This window comes from Marmota monax, unplaced genomic scaffold (assembly GCF_021218885.2).
Source record: "Marmota monax isolate L192 unplaced genomic scaffold, Marmota_monax_Labrador192_F-V1.1 WCK01_AAM20220418_F8-fsc00044, whole genome shotgun sequence".
Taxonomy (NCBI): Eukaryota; Metazoa; Chordata; class Mammalia; order Rodentia; family Sciuridae; genus Marmota; species Marmota monax.
Window position 1 is genome coordinate 6965722 of NW_026695198.1, and position 26145 is coordinate 6991866.

The 26145-nt window shown below is 37.2% G+C and overlaps 1 protein-coding gene across 1 annotated transcript in view; it reads right to left on the reverse strand.

The window, feature by feature from the left end:
- The window catches only part of St18 (ST18 C2H2C-type zinc finger transcription factor), a 108790-nt gene that overhangs the window by 43397 nt on the left and 39248 nt on the right, over positions 1–26145 (reverse strand). Inside the window, exons 5-10 of the mRNA XM_046428626.2 lie at positions 19263–19453; positions 11290–12081; positions 6473–6607; positions 4597–4687; positions 3457–3561; positions 1569–1762 (exon numbers count right to left, since the gene is read on the reverse strand). Coding sequence (XP_046284582.1) covers positions 1569–1762; positions 3457–3561; positions 4597–4687; positions 6473–6607; positions 11290–12081; positions 19263–19453 — 1508 coding nt within the window. The remainder of the gene's footprint in view (positions 1–1568; positions 1763–3456; positions 3562–4596; positions 4688–6472; positions 6608–11289; positions 12082–19262; positions 19454–26145) is intronic.

Consider the following 26145-nt stretch of genomic DNA (forward strand, 5'->3'; position numbering starts at 1 on the left):
GTATTTATTATTTTAAAAATTTGATTGTTTTTCATAAGACCCAATTTAAAATATTACCAAATGTTATTCCTATAATTACAAGAATATAAAAATGTCTTTGAATGCTTTGCCATTTTAAAAATCAATATCCATATTATGTGAGTGTATAGAATGTTCTTATTAAATGGCTGTATGTGCATTAAACATATGTTTTTGTGTATATATGAAGTGCATAAAAATAAAATTATATATCTGTAAAACTGTACAGATAGATATAAAACATTGTTTGTGTGTATAACATTTTTTCCCCCTGAATCTAACAAGTTGTCATTGGTTATTTAAGTTTGCTGGGACCTATTTTTTGGTAAGAATAGGCAAAATATCTTTTTGGAATAAAGTGTACTTTTTAATCAATGGGTAAAGTCCTTTCAAATCTGTTTATATACTGCTAGGTTTTATTATTTACAGTGCTGGCATCAGACAAAGAACTTTGAACATGCTAGACAAGGGTTTTACCTCCAAATTGCATCTCTAGCCTTACTGTTGGTTTTACACTCAGTCTAGGTGCAAGATCTAAAGGATTTCAGGGGTTTGTATTGCTGTAAAAAAAATTAAGCTTTTCTTTAATGGAAGTTAAGCTACCTAATGCAGGAATCATTTTCTGTATTTGTTCCCAATATTTATTTTCTCACCTTTTTATCAGAATATTTAGGTACTCCAAAGAACCTGAAGAAATAGGTAAGTAAAAACATCAAGTTTTTGCCGGGGATGGTGGCACACCTGTAATCTCAGTGGCTTGGGAGGCTTAGCTAGGAGGATTGAGAGTTCAAAGCCAGCCTCAGCAGTGGCGAGGTGCTAAGCATCTCAGTGAGACCCTTCTCTAAAATACAAAATAGGGCTGGGATGTGGCTCAGTGGTTGAGTGCCCCTGAATTCAATCCCTGATACCCAAAACACAAACAAAAAACCCCCAAACCACCAAGTTTTATACATTATATCTTCCATATGAACCTGGCAGAAGTAGAGTATTAGTTTATTTTAAATATTTGTATATTAATTCTTAAATTTGTGAGTACATGCCATGAGAGCCACACACATTTTTTTCCTGGTAAAAATCCTGATTCCTGAATTGAATTTCTTCTTAGATCTTTCACCTTTCCCAACCCCATCTTCAGCCTGAATGCTTTTGCTGACCTAAGTAATATATTGAGTAGCATTTCAATATTTTATCTGATAATTTCCATCATTTCAATGTGAATAAAAATAATGTATCACAATAGCCATTGCATTTTTAAATATATTTTAATCCTAATCCTAAATGTGAATTAAATGTTTCTTTAAAATTACCGTATTTGGATGCAACAATGGCTGAGTAGTTGTAGAATAATTAACTCATTAACTATTCACTACATTCAGTGTAACTTCAGGATAAAAGCAGTAACGCTGATCAATTATTTTATTTTGCTGCACAATCTATTTTTTTCCTGTCAGCTTTAAGTAGTATAGTATATACTTGAGTAGCTTCCCTCAACATCACACATTTACACAAGATGCATTTGAGGGGAATAAGAATTTAAATTTGAAGCTTACATTCAGGAAATGGTGGAGTTTTTCGTCCTTGCCCTGTTTGTACAAGGGGACGTTTACCGAAGACTTGGGCATCAAAACTGGCATAATCAAATGGTACTTTTCCAAACTTCTCTTGTTCTTTCGATACTGTGGCTCTGGGAGAAGTGATGGCTTGTGATCGGAAATTGAACTCAATTTGCTTCACCAAGCTTGTCCTGAAGAGAGTGGGGAAGTAGTTCAAAATAAAATGACATCATCACGAGTGTATGAGTGTCAAAATTTCCAAGATAGAAGTGTCATTGCCCGTAGGTACCCACAGAGACACTGCACAATAACAAGAAAGTGGTCACAACACAAGAAGGCAGAGTACTCTGGACACAGAGCAAGAGATGGAGGGATGTTCTGGACTCTGCCTGGTTATGATTTCTACTACATATTTACTGTCCCAGTCTTCCACTGGCAAGATAAGAATATGCAGTCTCCATTTACCTCATGAAGATGTCGTGAGTAACATGTTGTCGGCACTTTAAGTTCTGCAGAGAAAAGTGACATGTGACTGCATAACTAAAGTATGTGTTAAGGCACTGGTATATGCATTTTGCTTATTAAAATTGTTAATTATTAGCAATGAATAGTTATGACAATAAATAGTTATGATCATTCATTGCTAATAATTAACAATTTTAATTATTTAATTGTTATGTTCATGCCTGCTGCCTATGGGACAGTGTAGACACCAGAAGACTTGATTCCCAAATTTTGAGTTCCAAAAAAATTTTGAGGCTTTAGTTTCATTGATGGGTTTTGGATTAGATAAAGGAAATTTTAGCTTCTACATACACATAATTGCAGGATTAGTGAATTTTATTATTGTATATGTAATTTGGTTTATAGTCCTAAAGTTGCATAAATGTTCTAATCTAAAATAACATCAATCCTTTATGAAATGAGCAAAGTGTACTTTTTGTTATTTCTCTATTTGATAAATAATCTACTTAGGGAGAAAGTAAAGCATACAGTAATACTAACCTAGAATCCCATTTTAAGATTTCTAATTGCTCCTTAAGCAGTAATTCATGATTGTCACTTGACATATGTTTTTATTCATGTGATTCGAATGCCAATTTTTACTCTTTTAATTAAATCTATAGAAACAAAATATTAAGGGAAGCTATGCCCTGAAAATACTGAAATGCATAAGAGCTGTTTTGACATTTTAGCACCTCATTAACAACCGTTATCTGATCATTTCTCTCAATCCTGAAATCGTTTTTCCTGCATGTCTGATTTTTGTAGAATAGACATACACTGTCACATTAAACTTCAACGTACATACTTTATTATTTAGGTATAAGATCTTCCAAACTAATAGATACAAAGAATATGGGAGCTACAAGGACAAATGGAAGATATTTTATTAATAGCTATCCATCATAGAATAAAATTTTGCTCTAAAAACTACATGTATATGGGGAGCTCAAGGATAAAATATAATATCACATATTTTGAGGGGGTATTAGAAGTTTATGATGTATTTTCTCCAGGCAGAGAAGGTGAAGTCAATCACAAAGGGAAGCTTACCTGACTTGAGAGATGTGTTACATTAATGAATCAGAATTTTGATCATTGTATATTATTGAAGGCTTTATTCCTTTTAGACTCTGCCCGTATTGTGTTGCCTTAGCAAAGAGACCAATTTCAAGTTAAACTTCTGGAGGGTCTCTTAGCTCACTTAAGAGAGAAAGTATCATTCTCTAGACCAGCCTTTCCAATGAGTTGCCCACACAGGTCCACTGGTGGCTGAAAATGAGGGTCAGGCCACAATGAAGTGACACATAAGGGACATGAGGTCCTGTTGAGCTGGATCCTGGCATGAAGAGAACATCAGGAACTTCCTGGGAGCTCTTACCTGTGTGCCTGGTCAGAACACGGCCCAGTTTGGGAAGAATCAAGCTGATTTTTATCCTGGGACATTGCCAATTTTTCAGCTGCAGCAATTGGACAACCAGAAAGACTGTTTCAAAAAAGAAAAGCGGGAGGATGTGAGTTAAAATGATAATATGATTTGCTTTGGCATGTGCCTCGCAGCATACTTGGCACACACTAAATGTTAAGTCATATTAATAGTTCACTTAGCACTATTCTCATATGAAAAGATCCCAAAGCGGTTTTCAAACTACCTTGTCAATACTTGTCCCCCAACCCCATCTCAGTGATGCAAGGTAACAAGCTCATTTTAAAAAATCAAAATATTACATAAGGGAATAATAATTAAATTATTCTGAAACTTTTAATATTTTCAGCAGTCTGTGCTCATTCCAAATGCAATGGGTCTAACTATAGATATTAGCATGGTAACTATATAATTTATCTTAGGATATTCAGCAAATTTGAGGGATTGAATCTTATAGTTTAAATTGAAGTTTTCTTGGCCATGTGCTTATAATTCAAATAGTACCTCATAATCACAGTCCACACATAAAATGCACACACAAAACAATCCACATTTTCATATGCAAATATATACACATATATACACACACATAATGCATTTGTATATAAATGCACATAAATGTTCTATTTTAGTTGCAGTCTCAATGGAAGTATGTTACCTCATTGCCTGGTTAACAGTCAAACCACTGTATGTGGAAGCCCTTTTGATTCTTTCTTAATGCCTAGGGGGTGGGATCCAAGATAACCCATAAGCAACTCTTTTCAGTACCAACACTATAATGATGGGCTTCCAGCGTAGAAGAGAATATATTCTATTTGTCTGACTAAATGAACATGTAACCCCAGCATCTTCAAATTTAACAGTTTTTCATTTTTGAAATTGGCTGCTAATATAAAAACTTCTATGTAAGGAAATAATGAGGTGATTTTTCTTTCTTTTTGACTCTGCAAAAGTTGAGACTATTCCTTATCTATTTCAAGCGGCAACATATTTGATAGTGATGCAGTGATTTTCATAACACACAGCCCATAATTTGATTGGTGGAAAGCTTCAATTTTTTAAAATGTAAAATCATTAGCAAATCATCAGAATTACCTCCTGTGAGTGTTGCGATTACTGTTCACATGACCCCTTCCTGTGCATCCAGGGGTGGGACACTTGAGCACATTTTCATGCATGGCAAGAACTAATCACAAAATAGCACATTAAAGAGAAGAATAATTTACCATAAACATATAAAAAATCAACATGTTCATTTCTTAATTTTGCAATTAAATGACTTGTTACATAATCCACTATGCTCCCTCCCCAGATATATTTAGTTGAAAAAAAAAATAAGAACACCAGAACTTCAAAAATTAAATCTAGCAAGATTTATCATGTTAACTGCTCTGAACTCCAAGTTATATTTAACCATAGACTTAAACGACTCTATTCAGCTCATATTTAATTTAAACTGAAAAGTTCATCACCTTCCTTCCACATTCAAGTGCTTCCCCTGGAGGAGTGTTTGGAGAACAGTATTTGCCAAATAGCTCTTTCCACCTTTTCCCCCATTTGAAGTTCTGCCTGTAGTCTTTTTTAGTTCCTAAGTGATGCTATATTGATTCTTTCTCCAACCACCATCCACTGCCATGTGGTATTGGAGAAAGTATTGCTGAGTGGCACCTGCCTGTAACCCCAGTTACTAGGGAAGCTAAGGCAGGAGGAACCTAAGTTTGAGACCAGCCCTAAGAACTTAGTGAGACCCTGTTTCAACATAAAGAAATTAATAATAAAAGGGCTGGGGATGTAGCCCAGTGGTAGAGTGTCCCTGGGTTCAACGCCTAGTACCAGGGAGGGCAGGAGGGAGAGGAGTATGGATGACTGAACTATCAGAGAATTAGTCTAAGGAATTGCTAACTCAGCAGCACAGGACTAATTTGGTTAGATTAGTGACTTGCTAACTCTTAATATTAAGGAAGGGAATGCTAAGGTGTCCCTATTCTTCCAGTTTGTATGGCCTAAGAGGTGTCTCAATAGATTCAAACAGTATGTTATATCTTTGTAGCTTGGAAGGTGGCAGCCCTTTATTTACCTGTAGAGACCTGGTTCATAGTAGGACAGGGATGGGGTGATGTACTGAGGATTGCCTTTGCTCAGGGCTCTTAGCTGTGACAGGATGTCCCAAGACAACACTACAGAGTACGTGTTCTCACAATGTGAGGAGGCCAGGAGGATGCAGAGACCTCCCTGTGATGTCCTGAGGCTAAGCTTGACCCTGGATATATTGGAGGTCAGACCTCAGGCTGAGAAAGAACTGTGCAGTCACGCAGGGCAATATGGCTTATTTTTTGGGGTTGTGATGCTTTGACACCTGGGACTTGCTGACCCAGGAGGAACTGCCCCTCCCAGAGTTAGCCAGCTCCTAAAGAAGGCACACAATTGACCAGCTGAGAACACTCTTAAACTCTGGTGCCTACATCCAAGGAACTCATTTGGTTCTAATATTCTAGGTCAAAGTCCTTTACCCTAATTATCCTAGGGTCATGGACCAAAGAACTAGGGACAAATCTTATACCCCAGAGCTAGAGGAACCAACAACCCTTAGTCCACTTACCCTTCCCTGTATGATCCTTTACATAGAAATTAAAGGCTTCTGGCCTAAAGTTCCTCCTGCCCTTGCCTCCTGACACAACCTGGGGATTCTGCATATGACCCCAGTGGCATGATGAGACCCCCTCTCTTAGGAAATATGGGTAGCAAGCTATCTTCTCAATGCAATTTTCTCTTTATCTGCTGGACTTCTTGTCCCTCAAATTTTCTACCAATACACTCCATTTTAAAACATACAGCTAGATGGAAACTGCTTGACACAGAGAAAACTTTGTTTCCATTGTGAATTCCAAATTGGGAGAGAAAGCAACCAATATTGTGATGTTCTGGTACTTTTAAGAAAGCACTGACATCTTTAGGAATAGGCAGTACTCACTTTCCAGGGGAACCCGCACTTTGTGGGGGCATCCTGAAAGGCTGCGGTGGTGGGGATAGAGCCCGGTCACATGTCCTGTGCCATCACACCCGGGGATAGGGCACTTGGTCTCCCTCTTTTCAGGCCTCGGTGAATCTACAGAGAAATTAAATTGAGAAATTCATTTGGCTATTCTTCTTTCTTTTCCTATTCAATAGTGGCCTTGCAGGGTGACATTCTCACTTCATTCAGTTTTACCATCATAAACATTCTTCTCACATTGCCTTGAATAAGACCCTCAACTAAGACCTGTGGAAACATAAAACATGTTTTCAATTTTCTTGGTTTCCTAAGCAAAGGCTGACACAGGGCAAGGGGCTGTTAAAATACAAAGATGGTCTCAAGTTGTCATGTCACGTATTATAGTTAAAGCCTCATTATGAAAAATCACCCCTATGCCAGAGGGTGAACAAGCTCCTGAAAAGGAAAAAGAAAGAAAGAAAAAGAAAAGTGAGAAAGAAGAAAAATATTTATTTAATCCCAAACCATCTCCTATTGAAAGAGTCTAGAAAAAGCCAGATTCAAAATTACAAAACAAACTACCATATCTGAGAAAGGATTCTCTGGCTTTGTCCCCATGTGTCACTAGCAGCAGGTAGCCCTGGGGTTGAGGGCCAACCAGAAGCTCAGGAACAAGCAGAGGTAGCTTCCTTCAGAGCAACTGATAAGAGTCTGGATAAGACTTGTGTTCTGCCTAACCAGTAGTACTGCAAAATCCTGAGATTCCCAAACCCCAACGGCTTGTTACTTAGGTTCCACACACAGTGACTGTGGTGAAAAGCTGTTGATTTTACTGACTGCAGGAACTGAGAACTGAGACTTAGAAAAGCAATGATCTTGCTGGGGACTTTCAGAAAACAGGGTAGGGGCTGCCTTCCTGGTGGTGTGGAGAGTGCTACTGTGCAGCCGGGTGTGGTGTGGTTCTCAGGTGCAGCTAGGCATGGAAAGGGCTACCTTGTAACATATTTTGTCAGCCTGATATGGGAAAAGAGCCTGGAGAGAAGAGGGCCAAAGACACGCTCAGGAGTTTTATAATTTTTCTGGCATCACAGTGTGGAGGTCTAGATAAAAGGTTATATAAATACTTAACATAAATGAGTATGGAACAGGAATACTGATGAGGTCAGAGCTAATGCAGTGGAGGCCTTAGTTACAAATGTATATATTTGTGATTGAGATGGTTGATAAACTTAAACAGAAATACTGTCTTATAGCCCAAATTGCCCCTAATTCATGCTTGGAATGATAGCAATCATGGAGAATTCTATTCCTCATCAGCATTCAGGGTGTTTGGAAGAAGGATGAGAAGACTGTGAGCCATGGGAGAGAGGGAAAAGGGAACTGCAGGAAGGCTTCAGGATTCTCAGAAAGCCAAGCAACAAGCATAATGCTTGCTGCTGACAGCAAAAATAAAAAATCCAGATGATTCTGCCCAAGAAGCTGCTGGTGACAGAGTATGAGAAAGGGCCCTGCTGCTCAAGGATGTGGATCCCTCTCATGCTCCTGGCTCCAAGTGGGGCACCCAGAACAGGCTACTCTTGCAGGATGTGAACAACATCACTGGGGCAGTATATGGCAAGTAGGCAAGCTTCTGTGACACCATGTCACCCCAGTTGTTGGATTACAAACAGTCCTGGGCAGATGGGACACAGCAGGTTGTATGTAATGCAATTACATGGGGGCATGGTTTCAGTGAAAGAGGGAGGAGCAAGGATCCTTCAAGTTGCCACCTGCACTACCCATAGAGGAAGGGTCAGGACACAGAAAGCTTGAGTTGTAAATGAGCAGTGAGCAGCCAAAGATAGGGACGCATTCAGCAGCAGGTATTTATAGTAACCACAGATAGGATTCAAAAGCAATGACTGATGTTGAGACTACCATCTTTTTATTTTATAAAGGACCAAAAAAAGCATATTAAGAGTTTGTGATGTTCTGTGACTTTGTGCATGTCTGTTTCCATTTACTCTAAATTTGGTGCCAAATTTCAAGTTGATTTAGGTATGTAAAATCTGTAGACCACTAGTCAAAAACCTTGAAGTTTGATTAAAGTGAACGGAGAGGGGCTGACACCATAACAGAGAGCTGCTCACAGGACGCAGAAGAGCAACAATGTGTATTTTGATGCCCTTCCTCTCTTGGATCTCCTCCAGGCGAGGCCACATTTCTAAACCGCATTGAAAGGTTTGGCGCTGAGCATTTCCCGTCCTTGCCACGCTGTTTGTCTGCATGAAGCCAGAGAGGGTGTTGGAGATAACACAGGCTGGCACCTGCCCAGGTGGGGCCACTGACAGTCCACCATGCACCTTTGTCTTCAAGCCTCTTCTTGGCTGGGCAAAACAAAGATGCAGATTTGAAATGCTCTGGAGGGCAGAATCTGTTCGCATGATAAGAAGCCAGAGCATGAGCTCAGGGCAACTCTCAAGCTGATTCTTCTTTTATTTTCTTTGCACAGTGTTGCACAATGAGGGTGACCTTATACTCTAGTGATGTTAGATCCTAGTTTTCCTGGGACTGTCTTCGTAACTGGTAGACTTGCATATTGTTCCTATTGTCCCCCTTTACTTAAAAAGTATCACAGTTGGGCAATAAACTACATGATGACTCTACTTACACTGAGACCTATGGTCTCTAAATGCTTAGTGGCCATAGTATGCTGAAATTTGTTGTAGAATCAATGACTCATCTGAAGCCTTGGGTAAAATGATATTTTAAAATTCTGGTGTTCTTAACAGTGAAGTTGTATGTCCAAGGTGTACACAAAGTCAGAATTGTTTGAAGAAGATGGCTATCAGTCGGGATGGATGCTCACTTAATATGGAGTGCATGTTAGAGAAGAAAAATCCCTCTTGTACTTCACCAGGAATAAGGAACAGAAATGTGAATACTTAATTTAGATTCACAAGCATCCTTATGTAAACCTATAGTTCCCCTGCAATATGGGTTTCACTTTTTTTTTTTTTACCTGTTTCATAGGAGCCTGGCCCTGATCTTGCAGAGGCTTACACACCCTAAAGCAGGAGCAGACCCTATGCCACAGGACATCTTATTGACTCCTAGAGTCATGTCTCCAAGTGACCCACCATTTACAAATACAGATTTTACTGCTGTGTTAGTTTTCGAAAACAAAAAAAGTTTAAAAAGCTTTATTACAAAAAAAAAAAAAGCCAGAAGATCATCAAGTATTTTAAGCTATGGCTCAAAAAGTTTCTACAAACACTGGATTTCATTGGTTGTAAGATATCAATCATAAGACGAAAGATCACTTTGTATGCAGTTAAGAAACTAGTGTGTACCTTTCTGATTTCAGAGTCATTAGAACGGGAAATTATATATCTTAGAATCAATGAAACATGGTATATTAAAAATTACAGATTTGGACTGGGGATACAGTTGGTAGCGTACTTGCCTCACATTTACAAGGTCCCGGGTTCAATCCCCGGCAACACACACACACACACACACACACACGAAGTTACAGATTTGCAAAATTTGGAATAAATTTCATCTTTTTGTCAGATTTGTAGTTCATTAAAAGAAAACAGGCAAATTAAAAAAAAAACTGTATATTAGTGGGAATGCACAGAGCTAAATACAATGCCCTGTCTTGAACCACACATTAGTCATTAGTATTCTGTCCCTATTCCAACCCTTGTAGGATGTTTGCATCGCATTATGATCATGCTCCTTACTACATGACATTATTTTAGTCTTTTCTGTTTTCTCAGCTCTGAGATGAAAGACATTATTTGTCAAGATTGCAGGTGAGTACGCAAATGGAATTAAATGACAAAATTTACAATTCATTTCTAGATAATCAGAACTTCTAAACAATATCAACATAACATTCCTATAAGCCCTTTAGATCTATGATCTTGATTTTCTCTAAGATATTCTTCCCCTAATTCTGAGAATCACCTAAGAACTATTGAAAAAAAATGCAAATTATGGAGCTCTGAATCTGGCTCCTGGAAATAACCATCTTAAATGGGACTTCCAGGCCCTGCGAGACAACTAGAAAATTCCACATAACTGTTGGAATCCACTGGACCTATCTGGTGCGAGACCTGGTAGAAAAATGGGCAGAATACTCCATGGGGAAAAGGAGACATAATTTTGTTAAAGACTGAGGAGCAATTTTAAAGTATCCTCAAAGTATGTTCACTCTGTCATTTCGAGTTTGACCCAGATATTTATGGCCCTGCATCAGAAAGCTGGTAAGACTACAAACACATTTTAAACCCAGTTTTATCCCAAGAAGGATCAGAGCACCCTGCCTGGCTTACAAGTAACTTAATATCATTTTGAAGCTCAAAAGCGGCCAGATGATTTTGAAGGAGAGTAGGAAAGAAAAATTAAATTTCTGGAATTGATTTGATAATTAAAATGATTTGAAATGCAACAAGTGCTACTACTAACAATATCCAATAAAGTAGTTTTTAAAGGTATGATTTGTTATAAAAAGCAATTACATGGTAAATGCTGTTGTGTCTAGTTTGCTAGAATAAAAAATAAAATTTAAAAAAAAGCAATTACATTTTAAAAATACATGCAATGAATATTTTTTTGGTGTGAAGTTCCTGCAAAACGAATCAAGTTTGATTCAATAATAATCTAGAGAGTAGGGGTAAAAATAAGAAATTATTTATTTCCCAGTTATGAACTGGGACTTTAAAAGAGCATTCAGCAGTCAAAAACTTTCTGGAAGAAATAACAAAATTTAATCTCTTAATCCTAAGGTAATTTTATCCTAAAATGAATGAAAAAAAATGTTTTCTTACGTTTGTTGTTAAAAATTTGTCTTCCACCCATGTCAATAACTTTGGTTTGCCGCCTTTCCCCCGTCAGGTGTTCTAGCAGAAATCTGTCCAGCTCTTTGTAAGTACTGTGGAAAACGCAGCCTCGCTCAGCCTGCAGAGCAATGGCCTGCTCCAGCAAACTCAGGTTCCCCTTGGCTTTCTCCAGATCACTGGATTCTTCTGTCATTGTGGCCAGGCTCTCCCTGTCTTCTTCCTCAGTCTCAGTGAAGGCAGATTGGGCTTTGCCATCCAAGGGCTCCACATGAACATTCTGCGGTTCTCTCAGGTCTGCATCAGGATCACACCTGTTCTCACAAGGGATAAATTTGTCACCTTCTGTTTTTATTTCAGGAATTTCCAGTAGATCTTTTTTCTTATCTGCTAACATGTACTTTGGGCCTCTCTGAGGTTTGGTGTCTTCTGACAAGTTGGAACCACTGTCCCACCCATTCTCTGCACTTTCAGAGTTACTTTCACTGTCATCAGAAGAGCAGAATGGGGGCTGGGAATCATCCACTTTGTCTCTTCCATCATCAGAATGAATCATAAAACACTCGTCTGTTTCATCACTCTCTGCTTTTAAAGATTGGATGCCACTGTCATTGAGGTTTTCACTTATAGTCTGGACAGACATATTTTTTTCAAATTTCCCCAAGTGCATTAGAGATTTGACTACCAGCTCTTGATAACAAGTATATTGGTCTTCTTTCTGAGGGGAGTTTTCTTGTGCAGTTGAATGAAGATTCTCATCCGCAGGTTTTATCATGATTTCTTCTGTAGAAAAAGAACATCAATATTTGGAAATCAAGAATAAAAAATATTACACACACACACATATACACAAATATATAGCCCCATGCATATGTATGTGCATGCACATGCATATGTATACACACAAATACATAATTAATATGTGTAATATGTGGTCGCTATTAATTTTATAAACATTAGAAAAATATATATGCTCTTAAAATAAAACTTAAAGCTTAATATTCGGAAATTGTCTTTAAATCAATTAACTATTATAATTTTCATACATTAAGAGCTAAGTGCTTCTGGGGTACTGACCAAGACAAAAAGATGATATTTAACAACAGTAGAGTTGTAGATGTAAAATGACTGCCATTGTACCTATTATATGAATTCCCACATCTTAGCCAATGAGAAAAATTGAATATACATAATACTATATATTGTAAATAAAATATTCATCAGATCACTGTGTTAGCGTGGGATTATATTTTCAAAGCTTATTTGGTTGATGTTCTCCATTTTTCTCAGATGTACTCTCAGATTTTATGGAATATTAATTAAGATACAAAATACATCTACATAGAGATGATAATTGAAGGAACTCTGAAGCTTTCAGGTTTCTTGTTTACTTTGCAACTGTCACACTAAAATTTCATATTGAGGAAAACACAAACAGGAATAATAGGGATTATCAGATAGTAGCTTAAATAGTAACACATTTCCTGGTTTGATACTTGCGTGCATGTGTGTAAAAAGAAAATGAGATGAGGAGAGGAGCTGATTGGAGAGGCTGGAGACAAGCTAGTTGTCCTCTGTACAGAACCATCTTGGGTTCTGAAAGTCAAGGTATCCTGTGACCTGGAGCAGGCCCCAAAAGCCAGGCTGCCCAACACAGTCAGAGAAATGGCTGCCATCCTAAGATAGCTGTCAGAGTCATCCCTTCACTGATTGAGGGTGACAGTTTAGATATAGAGTGGTGAGCTTACTCAATCCTACCCCATTGCATAGGCACCAACTGATGGTATGGACTGTCTAGGGACACCAATCCCAACCCAAAGCATGTGGAGTGGTGCCCAGCAAACAGCAGGTTATGGAATGCACCAAATACCTCAAGGATGGTTCTCTGACACCCACTAGGACAAATAAAACAACACACACACACACACACACACACACACAAAGAGGAAAAAGATGAACTGTTTCTGTATCTGAAAGGCAGGATGGGGGGATGGGAAATACAAAATAATAAGCCCCTTTTAAGACTGTTAAAGACACCAAGTGAAGTGTATTCTGTATTAATAAACATCTTTGGAGGAAGAAAAGAACAGCTATTGGTGCGAGGGCTGTGGAAGAGGGTGTCTGTGTGGAAGACAATGTGCCTTTTTTGTCTCATTTAATTTTTTATAAACATTGTCTCTGACAAGGACACTCAAAAATACATCTCCATCATCTTCCTTTCTGGTAATTATCTTCCTAAATCAACACTGGACTGCCAGGATCAAGTAAATATTGCCATAGTAACTAAAAGCATTTTTGGATGAAGGGAAGAATTCAGTCACAACACTGGCCCCTGTAAATAATGCTGATTATAGGGTGCAGTCTTTTGTTGGGATCTATTCAACGTAAACTGAAAAATTTAACATTTTAGTTCCTAGAAAAGAGGCTGGATAAACAGGCACACAATATTTGATAGGATGGGCCTATCCTCTCCTGAATTCATATCAGAGGAACTCCAGGTTTAAATAATATATTAAACATAGTCTAAAATGCAAATGAAGTTTTTCTCAATATCACGGTTGGCTATTAAGAGAAAGTGTAAAGGGTTATGATAATTTTAAAGTATTATGAACTACAGAAAACAAATAAAAAGCATTTTCAGTGAATATGCTCAATTCATTGAACTATTCTCTCACTCCACTTAACTACCCACATGTGTACAATAATGATTTATAGACATTATACCTAATTATGCATATTTGGGCTGTGTTAGAGTGCTAACAAAAGCTCTAGAAAGCAACAATTACCTCTGTTGCTTAGCTACATAGTTTAAAATATTCCTATTAAGTGCAGATCACCAGAGAGGCGGGTGTGACAAACATGCACATGTGCACGACAATGCACTTCACTGTGCGGCTGCCAACTGCTAGCATTTTGGGTCATTTCCAGTTTACATAATTGTTTGGTTCAACTGTTTGTTATATGCTAAAAGAAAATATTTATTAATTATTCTTCAGAAAAAGAGGAGCCCGCCGACAGAGGTGCCTACGTGCATTTCATGCGCTGGTTTCTGGGGATGTTCTTCAAGCTGCAAACCAACTTTCCACGTTCCCAAACACCTACCTGGCTTTCTCTATGGTCATAAGGAAAAATCTGAGTTTGCTTTTGAATTTGACAGATCAGTGAGCACATGCGGGTTTCTCTCATTTTGTGATGGGCCACTTGCCTTTTTTTTTAAAGGCTATTTTTTATTTTCCTGGGTGGGACTGTGATGTATTTTGAGCTTTTGCCACTGAAATAACTAAAGTAGCCATGTCTATAGAGCCCACAGAGCAAGGGTCAAGCTCTAATGCTGGTGTTCCTCTCTGTGACCACTGGACAGGTAGCTCAGCTCATCTAAGCCTGGTGTCTCTATTCAAACCCTGAGGACAGCAGTGTCACCCTGTGTGCATTCTGTGAGGTCACATGGGAACACCTAACAGGCATTCTGTAAATGATGGCTCTTCTTCCCCTTCCTGGATATTATTTTCGAAAACAGTAGTAATGGCAGTGGGCATGTGGAAGGGTGGGACTGTTCTTCTTTTAGAATGACCAGGAAAACTAATGCCTAAGGAAAGCAAGGTCCACAGGATGAGAAGGTTTAGTGGATTCACCACCTACGCAGACTCTGGAATGGTTCAGCAGTTGTCTTTGAAAACTGGCAGCCAGTGCACGATGCACAAATCCATGGGGTGTGAAGTCCAGAGCCCGGGTTCAAGCAGTGTCATACAGTGCTGCTCGCCTGTAAGACACTGACCAGGTCCCTGGTCTCCCCAGTACAGACTCCTCGTCTTCAAAATAAGGATGATTCAATGACCTAATGACTGGATGACTCAACGACCCTTTTTAGGACAATAAATTGATACGTCCCTGGCAAGGTATTCCATTTGTTATTTCAATTAATCTTCACAATAACTATGAGAAAGGTCCTTTCTAGTCCATTTTATAGACAGGAAGCCACAGTTCTAGGGAGCTAAGGGCTTGCTCAAAACCACATAGCTACTTAGCAGAGGGTTGGGCCCTAGACTCATGGACACCTGGCTTCAATTCTATGTCCTCCCTCTATGACATGCTACTCTACAACCTAAAGCCTAAGAATACCAGTGCCATGACTGATGTTTACCAAACATAGCCACTCCCAGGAAAAACTGCTAACAATACTCACGGCCAATTCTTTTCCTAAGTTTGAGTATTTTCAAGAGTTAATTTAGCCAAATTATATTATTATATTGTGTGCATGTATAAATATGTAGCAACATCCCACCATTATATACAACTATAATGTACCAATAAAAATGTGGAAAAAAATTTTAAAAAAGAGTGAATTTACACAAAGGAACTAGGAATACCATTGTTAATATGCAATATGGAAAAAGATAATCCGTATCCTACAGATAAAAAACACACAAAACAAATAACACAACAACACAAAAACTAACAAGCAAACCAACCTTGACTTTGCTAGTACTATAAACATGATAGGTGGGAAAATTCCTGTGTCCTTGGGGACACAGCCAAGTAGTTGGGTCACTGTGAACAGTGCAGGCCTTTATCTGTTCTGTGTGCATCTCAAAGTATGGGGGAGGAAGGAAGTGGGACTGGGAGGCTTTCCTTGTATACAGATTTTTAAAAATGCTTTTTTTCCTCATATATAGAAGTTCACACCTGTTTGTTTACATTAAACCAAGGTCTATACTTTGGTAATCCTATAGCAATACACTGATGAATTCTTACATACACATTGGCTATTCTACTTTGAAAACAACTTAAAAAATCCTCTGAAAATCACAACATGTTTTGAATAGACTTCTTCTGTGTCATGGGATATTATTATCACTGTATTTTAGTTCTGTTTCTTTAACTATCAAGTTTACTTTTATAGGCAACTTAGTTTTCAAGGCCTCTTGAAGTTGCAGATTTTACCAGGAATAAAAAGCTCCAGAAAAATTAATTCATCATTCAAAATTCTGAGATTGCAGTGATTTATTCCTTATTTACTATTCATTGAGAGGTGATCTGTTAAAAATAGCATTCCAACCCCTAATACTTCTATGAGTGGGATAGATTTCCTCAAATCATGAGCATGTGGTCACGTTACTGGGAACTCTATGCACTTTCTTGGTTAATTCCATTTTGAGCTGATTCTCATCCTCCCTGTCTGCATTGGACAGTCTGTTCTTGTCCTGCTTCTGGATAGTGCTTGCAAGCTCAAATTCCCAGTGAAGAAGGGATATTTGTATGGTTTTGTCCACACTCTTTTCAGTCCCTTTAAATGCCCACCTGCATCTCTTTGAGACAGCTAGTTGAGAATATGGAATGTAGCTTGTGCCATAAAATGGAAGAAGATGTTTATAAACGACCTTAGCCTTCATGAGCACTGTATACCCTCATTATCTGAATGTCCCAGCTGAAGATAAAATTTGGCACACATCTGGCCAGGTAAAGGCACTGGAGTACCCAGAGTAAATGAGAAGCTGGATGGAAAGCATTTCTGCTGGATTGGGCACTAGCTTAGCTCTGGTTCCTTCTGGTTTCTTCTGGGGGGTAGGGGTAACTTGTGCAGAGGGTTGAAGAGGGTTGAAGCAACTTAGAATCTTTGCTCTGTTTACCAGGGATAGGAACAACTATGACCTGCCATTTCTAGAAATTGAGACTTAATGATTTGACATGGTAAAACTTTGCCTGGTCAGCATTCTGAAGGTATGAGAGGAAAGGGAGAATTGGATTACAGAGCATGGTTAACTGGAAAATAATTATTTTGCTTGTCCTTCCAATTGTTTCCTAATTATTTTATTTATAATACCTATAAGCTGTGTTACCTTCAGCATTGAATCTCTTTGATTCCCAATGATCTCAACTGTAAAACTGTGACCATAATTATGTATCTTTGTGGCACTGTAGTATGGATTAAGTGATATAATTTGTATGCCTGGAATATATGAAAAACTAAAAAATAATGGTCACTAATGCTGCAATTTCAGTATATTCATTATCATCAGAAGTAGTTTTAATATTAAGTATAAAAATACTTAGCATTTGTAAACCTGCAGAAAGATGTTCTGCAATGCATATAACTGAATGCTTAACTAAATACATTTGAGCAATATATTCACTTGGCTAACATTAAGTATCTATGATTATCAACAGCTATAGTAAAAGGTGAGAAGACAGCAAGCTAGACACAGTCTTTGACACATTGACTTATAAGGGTATTTGATGCAAAATCAGACTCATTTTCTTAAATATTTGGCTAATTAATGCCAACTAGGTGAGTTGAACCTCAACTCTATTTGCAGTGATTCAATGACTTTCCCTAAAACTAGACCCAACCTGTAATTTTCATGAATCAACAAGTAAAACTGACCATCTCAAGAAAATTTAAAAAAATGTGGAGAATGATTATAATTTGTAGATGAGCCCTGAGTATTTAAACTATATTGGACATCTGCAATCCCAGAAACTTGGGAGGTTGAGGCAGGAGGATCAACCTTTTTAAGGCTAACCTTGGAAATTTAGTGAGGTCCTGTCTTAAAATGTAGAAAGGGCTGAGGATGTAACTCAGTGTTACAGTGATCCTGTGTTCAGTCCTCAGTATCCAATAAATACATACATACATACATATATACCATCTACCAAATACAGAAAAGCTAGACGATTTATTGCACCAGAATCAACTTTGTTTTAAACACAGCATCTTCAACTGCTTCTAAGCTAAGATAGTCTAGATAGGATAAATCTGACCTGAGATTTGTGTTCAGTCAATATACTTTTATATCTTTTAAATTAATACCTATAACTCTATTTATAATAAATAATTATGATCTAAGAATATTAAGCCCTTTTGTTTGTATAATAATTTCTTTTCAAATAACAAATTATTTAGTATATTTTGATTCCATAAAAGTCATGTTCAGAATTATTAGAACATGCATATACCTCATTTCATCTCTTACTAAGTGAAGCCTTAGCTCTGAATTTGCTTTTTCATAATTTTTTGGAACTTCTGCATGTCCTCAGTTTCAGTCTCATGCACAAAGCCATCAGTGATTTTCCAACTCCTATAGGCATGTGAGCTCACGAGACCAGTGAGAATAGCTATGAACTGGGGAGAAAGAAATTCTAAAGCTTCAAAATAACCTCATTTCACTTAGCATGCAAAGAGTGTTTAAGGAGAGTTAAGAATCAAATTCATGAATTATAATGTGTACCTAAAGGTAAATTTAAATGATTTATTTTGGAAATAATGGACATGGTGATACATTTTCTATATAATTTTACTATTGAAGGAGCCTCTAGGAGATAACTTCAGGTTATTTCTACAGTCCATTGCTATAAATATTTATTCAAAAATATGAAAAATATTAAGGTCACAAACCATCTGCCTTGGTCTATGTTGTTGTTGCCAACTACCAATTATATTTTGGGCTCTAAATAATACTGTATGTGACTATATATGTTGATAAATAAATAAAAATAAATGTTAAGCTATATATATGTGTGTATACACATACACACACAATAATCATTAATGATAATCAACAATGAACATTATAGAGAATTTGAGCATTGAAAGGTATTTTAAGGCTTAAATAAGCCCTGTAATTTGAAGGAGTCTTTCAGCAATTAGATACTTACAATATTACATACATAAAATACTCTTCACCTTTAAGGCTTTTATTTTCTTCAAAAAGTGTCATAGCCCAGTCCAGTGCCTTTGAAGGAACTCAGGGCAAGGACTATGCTGTTTATCTATAGACCCTCCCTATAGATACTAATTAAAAAATGGATCCTCAAGAGGTGAGTAGTGAATGAAATCAATGTTTGGTTTTTCTTCCAAATGCCAAGTATATTTTTTTACATCATACCAACCATAATTTCTACATAAATTAAGACTGAATCTTTGACGCCAAGGAGTAGATAAAATCAGGGCCACTGTCCCTCGCTACCTGCAGCAGCGCGATCGTTTGTTTCAGGGAGGCCATCATCTTCGGTCCTGTCGTCTCGGTCCCCTTTGCAGTCCATGTTTGGGCTGTAGTGTCGGGGCTTCATTAGCAGGGATTTCCTTTTGTTGACTGGGACACCCAAAGCCTGCTCTTCAGCCCTTCTCTTCTTCGCCATGGAGCAATCATATGCAACACTGTAGTGAGTGGGGCAAATTAAGAACATGGTAAAAGAGCATTTGCTGGTATTAGGAATTTGGCTTTACCCAAAGCCTTTGGAAAGTTGGGACTGGAGGTTTAGGGTTAGCTATTGGCACTAACATAAACAGCCCATCCGTGGAATCCCTTGAACTGTGTGTATTCTATTTTACTGTCTATCAGAAGATATTTTTTTGAAAAAAATCATCCTTAATCCTAAGTAAGCATATGTTAATCTGTGCTTTGCTTGGCGCGACACTAAATACCCAGGGAGGGATGAAACAAGATTTGCACTGGTTTGCTAATCCTAAGAAACAGCTAATGTGAAAAATATACTACCAGATACAAAATATGCATCCACTATGGATAAATCACAAGGTTTTTCAAATAGTTATTTACCACTGAAATTGCTTATCTCTTCCACAGTTGTGCCCTGGACTGGAGATGCCACAGGTCTTGGGCAAGGACTTGAATGAAGGGGCCATTGAACGAGGGGACAAGCTATGAACATTTAATTAATCAATCCATTCCCAGTCTTTCCCCCCCACCCCCATACACACACACAAAGTGAAAAGATGCTACATAACATTCTGCCTTTTGATTCTCATCCATTTGGCACACAGAACAAACAAATAAAAAGAAGAGAAATAAGATAGGATTTCACAAAAATGGACAACAGTTTATCCTTATTTCTGTTGTCACATGGTTTTATTTGGAAATTCTCCTGAGGGGGTGGCCCTTTCAACACAGATTTCCTACATATAGCTAGGAAATGCAGGCCACTCTATGTATGAAGTTAAGACAAACATTTTCTTGGCAAGATCCTTGAAGACTAGAGAGTTTAGCCAACAGTAAGTCTATGAGAGATATTTATTAAATGCTTTCCAAAGAAAAATGCAGAAGCTTTAGATGAAAAGATCCAGAGGAAAGAATCTTGGACTCAGGGTAATATTACTAACTCCATCTCTAAAAGATGATTGAATTCTCAGCAATATTACTAAACAGTCAAAGACCTTAAACTGTTCTTGCATGAACGTCAGTGCAAAGATGATGGCCTGTTCATGAAAACAATTTGGTTATGATTGCATATGGATTCTTGAATATAGAAGAACAGATGCAAAAACATCTAAGGGAAGGTAAAATGTCATTGTTTCTCAGAAAAAAAAAAGAAAATGATGCTGGAAGCAGAGATAATTCAAGAGTCAGAAATCTTTCAAAAAAATATGAAAAATTGGAAAATTAAAAATTATTCTGACAGGAAGAAATGAGTGAGTTCCCTAAATAAACTAATGTGCTTTCACAAAATATCTCAAACCCAAATTTAAAGTGACCAGAATTTAAGTGCTCTTGAAGATGGAGCAAAAGAGGATATAACCAGATAACTATGAGAGCCAAAAATACTATGTAAGACTACTTGGCAGAGAATAGAGATGGGCATGACTGAGTCTGCTGACCTGTGAAAGAAAACATGGGGGTCTCCACCACGTAGTTACGGTGGAGAGTGGGAACAGACAAACAGAAGTACCCCATACCTGCCTTTCTGGTCAACAGAGACTCGCTTTTTAAGGAGAAGGGACAGAGATAAGGTAAGGTTACTCATCCAGAAGAAAAGTTTTTTTAGGTACGTGAAAATTTAATAATAAATTCAGTGAAATAAGCTAGACACAGAAGAAAAAAATCCATATTTCCACTTATATGAGGAATACAAAATAGTCAAATTCATAGAATTAAAGAATGAAATAATGGTTGCTAGAGGCTGAGTGAAGGGGGAAATGATTAGGAGAATCAAAAGGCATAAAATTTCAATCAAACAAGATGAATAAATTCTATAGATCTGCTGTGTAACATCATATGGATGGTAACAACGAGGTGTATTACACACTTAAAAACATGTTAACAGGGTAGATATGATGTTAAATGTTCTTACCACAATAAAATTTAAGACAATGAAGAAGGAGGAGGAGAAGGGTGAGGAGGGAGGAGGAGATTTGTTGGCATCAGGAAGCATGCATTCATGAGAGAGGCATAGTGGGGATGGTTAAGAAGGACTGGTCAGTCAGGAGAAAATATCATTTCTTTCTTTAATGATTGGACTACCTGATCCTTGCAAGGTAATAATAGATGATAATATTCACATGTTGTGAATATTACTTATAAGGATACATATTATTCCCATCATCAAATAACTTACTAATTGATGAAGCTGATATTTGAACCCAAGTCTACTGGTCTCCAAAACTGATGTTGCCTCTTTAATGCTGCTGAATTGGGAAAACAGATTTTGGGCAAATTCTGCATGCATTTGAGAATTCATTGAATTAGAACCTGGATAAAACAGTGACCTGTCTAATGAGAAGGAAGGTGTTCACCCCAAGGCCTTGCCCACTGATTTGGGTGTAGAAATACAGGACAATTACACAATCTGAAGATTTTATTGAGTTGCAGCAATGAAAAAACATAATGCAAAAATAATTAAGAATCCCCTTAGCTGGGTGCAGTAGGGCACACCTGAGAGGCAGAGGGAGGAATATGGTCAAGTTCAAAGCCAGTCTCAGCATGTTAGCAAGACCCTCAGCAGCTTAGCTAGTTCCTGTCTCAACATAAAAAAGGACCGTGAATGCAGTTCAGTGGTAAAGTGTCTTGGGCTCAGTCCCCAGTAAAAAAAAATAAATAAATAAAAAGAAAGAAAGAATGCCCTTACAGTAGTAATGTGTGTGAATACAAATATGTAACAACAAATCCCACTCTTATGTATAATTTCAGTGCATCAATAAAAGGAAAAAACAAAAAACAACAATTCCTTAAATGGATAGAAAAAGTAGCTGACCCTGATGAGATGATTTTGGGGGGACAAGGGATTTGGAAATTGAACTCAGGGGTACTTTACCACTGAGCTAGATCGCTGATCATTTTTGCTTTTCATTTTGAGATAGGGTTTCAATAAGTTGTTGAGACTGGCTTCAAATTTGCAATCCTCCTGCCTTAGTCAAGCATGTGCATCTCACACCTAGCAAGATGATTTTTAACGGTAATAAAAACTGGGCTCAATATTTATGTCAGAATAATAATTGTGCAAATGTGAGATAAAGGAATAGGTAAGGTTTTATTAAAAGTACAAGTTTGGTTTAAAATAAATCATGGTATTTGATACTAAGGGCATCTGAAATATCTTCAGTAATCCTAACCCATGTAATCTGCAACATCAGTTGAATCTGTTCAAACATCAAATTTCTCCTCTAGTGAATGGAGACGATAATTTCTATATCACATATTTGAGGATAAAGGAGATAATATCTGTGTTGACAGTGACAAAAAAAGAGGTAAAGATGGAGCCGTCTGACTCCCTGCCCAGTGCTCCCTGGACTCCATCAACACCGCCACATGCTGTTGCTCTGCAGCTTCACCTGGCACACTGCAGAGTATGATTGCATGTATGTCTCTAAGTGCATTATACCTTTCTACATATTATTTATATTTACATAAATTACATCAGATTTACACATAGCATCTGCATTAAATCTCATATTCTGTACATTTCTCCTTTGCAAAGTACTCACAGCCCAGGCAGCATTTGGAGCTAAAATGAAAGGCTTCATAATAAATATTACCCTTTGTGTGTGCATGGAAAATGGTCCCTTTTCTGAGTTTTCCCTGAGGGCACACTATTTTGGCTTTATTGTGACACTTCACTGTGACACTGCAATGAGGGAAAGCCATGCTTTACATGTCACTGAGAGAAATGCCACAAAATGCTAACATATCTTCTCAAGGTTGCCAGAAATCATTTCCACTGGGTTGTTTTCCCATCTGCGGAGCTCTGAAATGTTAAGGAAATAAATGAGCTCTATTATCTATATTTTTCTAGTAGATGAGAAAGAAAGAGAGAAAAAAAATACATTCAGCTCTGCATTTATTGTTCTATTCAATCAAACTGTTGCTTTAAACATCCAGACACTGCCCGCCCCCCAACAGGGAACTTTATCAGTGCACCAAATACTTTCAACACCATATTTCATGTTTTAATATTATTAAAATATATTTAAAGGATCTGTATTTATAGACCCAGATTCAGTTCTGGAATCATGTTTAGGACAAATTCACTGAACTTTCAGATTTCAGAAACAACAACAACAACAAATTAGAGAACTGCAGATTCCTAAATTCTATCCAATAAGCAGTCTTCCAGCTTTTCTGGTAATATATTCTCAATGCAAGTTATCACAAGATAAGAAACCAATTTAAAAAGAGTAGGTCCACCAATTGATATAGCCTGAGTCCCTCAAAAAAAGAATTATACAGAAAAAGAAATGGAGATTATAAAACCCTGAGTCTAAGGAAACCAATTATGTTCCAACATTTTCATGGAAAACTCAATGCAGGAATTTCTGATTTCTTTGAATAAAGCAGAATATCACAGACTCATCAAAAGGGGCTAAAAAGTATGAATTTGAGTCAAGAATAAAAAGGCTCACAGGTAGAGAAAAAGGTATAATGACTGAAAAGGGAAAAAGTATTATTTTGCAGAGACATGATTGTGTGTTTGAGGGAAATCCAAAAGAATCTACAGATAAAATCTTATAGTAAGGAAATAAATCTAATAAGGTTACTATTAAAAATTAATTGTACTTCCCTAAACCTGTAACAATTAGAAAATAAAAATGAAAAATAAAAACCATTACAACAGCATAGAAATATGAAATCCTTGGGGTAAGTCTTACAAAAGAAGTATAAAATCCATACAAAGCAAAGAAAATATTGAGAAAATTAAAGAAGATCTAAATAAATGAAGATGTACATATAACAAATTACTTAGTATAGCAGAATTTCCGTTCTCCCCAAATTTATGTTAGATTCAGTGTAATACCTATCAAAACCCTAAGAGCATTTTTAAAAAAGAAATTAACAAGTTAATTCTATAATTTCTGTGGAAATTACTAAAAGCAAGAACAGTAAAGACAATCTTGAAGAAGAACAAAACAAAGTTGGAAGACTGCCAGTCTTGGATGTAAAAACTTATCATAAAATTATAATATTCAAGATAAGGTGTTATTAGTGCAAGCATAAACAAATAGACTGATGGGACAGAATAAATGGCCCATATATTGGGTCTAGAAATAGTCCTACACATGTATGGTTAATTTATGACAAAGGTGTCACTGAGGAAAGGGTTGTTTCTTTGGTGAATGGTGCTAGGTCCATCTAAAAATAATGTTTTGACTTGTAACTCACAGTATATACATCTGTCTTCCTTCATTAGTTCTTTTCGTCCCCTAGTTCATTACCCATAGGATCCAAAAATATTAAACAAAAGATTCCAGAAATAAACAATTCATAAATTTATAATTGTATGCCATTCTTAGTAACGAGGTGAAATCTGCCACCATCCTGCTCTGTCTTGCCTAGGACGTGAATCCCTTTGTCCAGAAGATCCATGCTATATAAAGCTCCACCCCACCCCCCACTTGTCAATTGGTAGGCATCTTGGTTATAAGATCAACGATAGCAGTATCACAGTGCTTGTTTTCAAGTAACTTATTTTACTTAATAAAGATCCCAAAAAGCAGTGGTGCTGGCAATATGAAGAAGCCAAATAGAAGTTGTAAAGCACCTCCTTTAATAAAGCAAAAAGTTGAATGTTCTTCACTGAGGAAAAAACAGTACATATGGAGCTCAATGAATAATCACCTGTAGATAAGGATTGTTCAATAAATAATTCCAGAAGAATTATGGACTTAACACAGTTAAAGATTTTGAAAAAAATGTAATAATGATTTTAAAAGAAAATGTAAGGCCATATCTTCATGGACTTAGGCAAAGATTTGTCACGTTTATAAGAAAATCACAAATTTAAAGGAAAAGACTGATTCATCAGAACACATTAAACTTAAAAATGTTTGTGTATCAGAAGGTACCAACCAGTACGGTGCTCTTCCTATCAATGTTCTGTTTCTTGGTCAGTTTACACAAGCATGTTCAGGTTGGTGATGTTTCATTGAGCTCTGTTCTTCCTAAATGTATTCCATTCTATGTGTGCACACTCTTCAAAACCATTTCTAAAATACCTTTAAGAGTGAAAAAGTAAGCCGCTGGATGGGAGAAGGTTACTGTAATACATACATCAAAAATGATGGTATATATTTCAGAATGTGTAAATAATTCTCCAAGAAAGAAAAAAGGCAGGCCACCAACTTTTTTAAGGTAAAAGATGTGAGCAGTCACTTCACAACAGGACATTGGCCAAATGAAGAGGTGTTCTGTTTCTTTTGTCTCTACACAATCAGGTACACTTTATATCCACCAGGATGGCTAAATAAAGAGGCTGACAACACCTAATATCCATAAGGACTTGGAGCACCTGGAATTCTCACACACTGCCCATGTAGGTAAGCTGTTACAGTGGCTTTGGAAAAATGCTTTGCTGAGTATATACGTAACCAACGACCCAGAAATTCACTCCTAAGTGTACGCCTGAGAAATGTGTATTTATATGCAGCAAAAGGTGTGTCACAAAAATGGTCACAGGAACACAATGTCCAAAATGGGAACTATGACTTAGTCCTTTGACTGTAAAATGGATAGAACGTGGTGAAATATTACAACACCTGAATAATTCTCAGCCATGAGGAAAAGGCAATTGAGGAAGACCAGTTAATTCCGTAAACATACAGTTGAGTGAAAGAAACCAAATAAC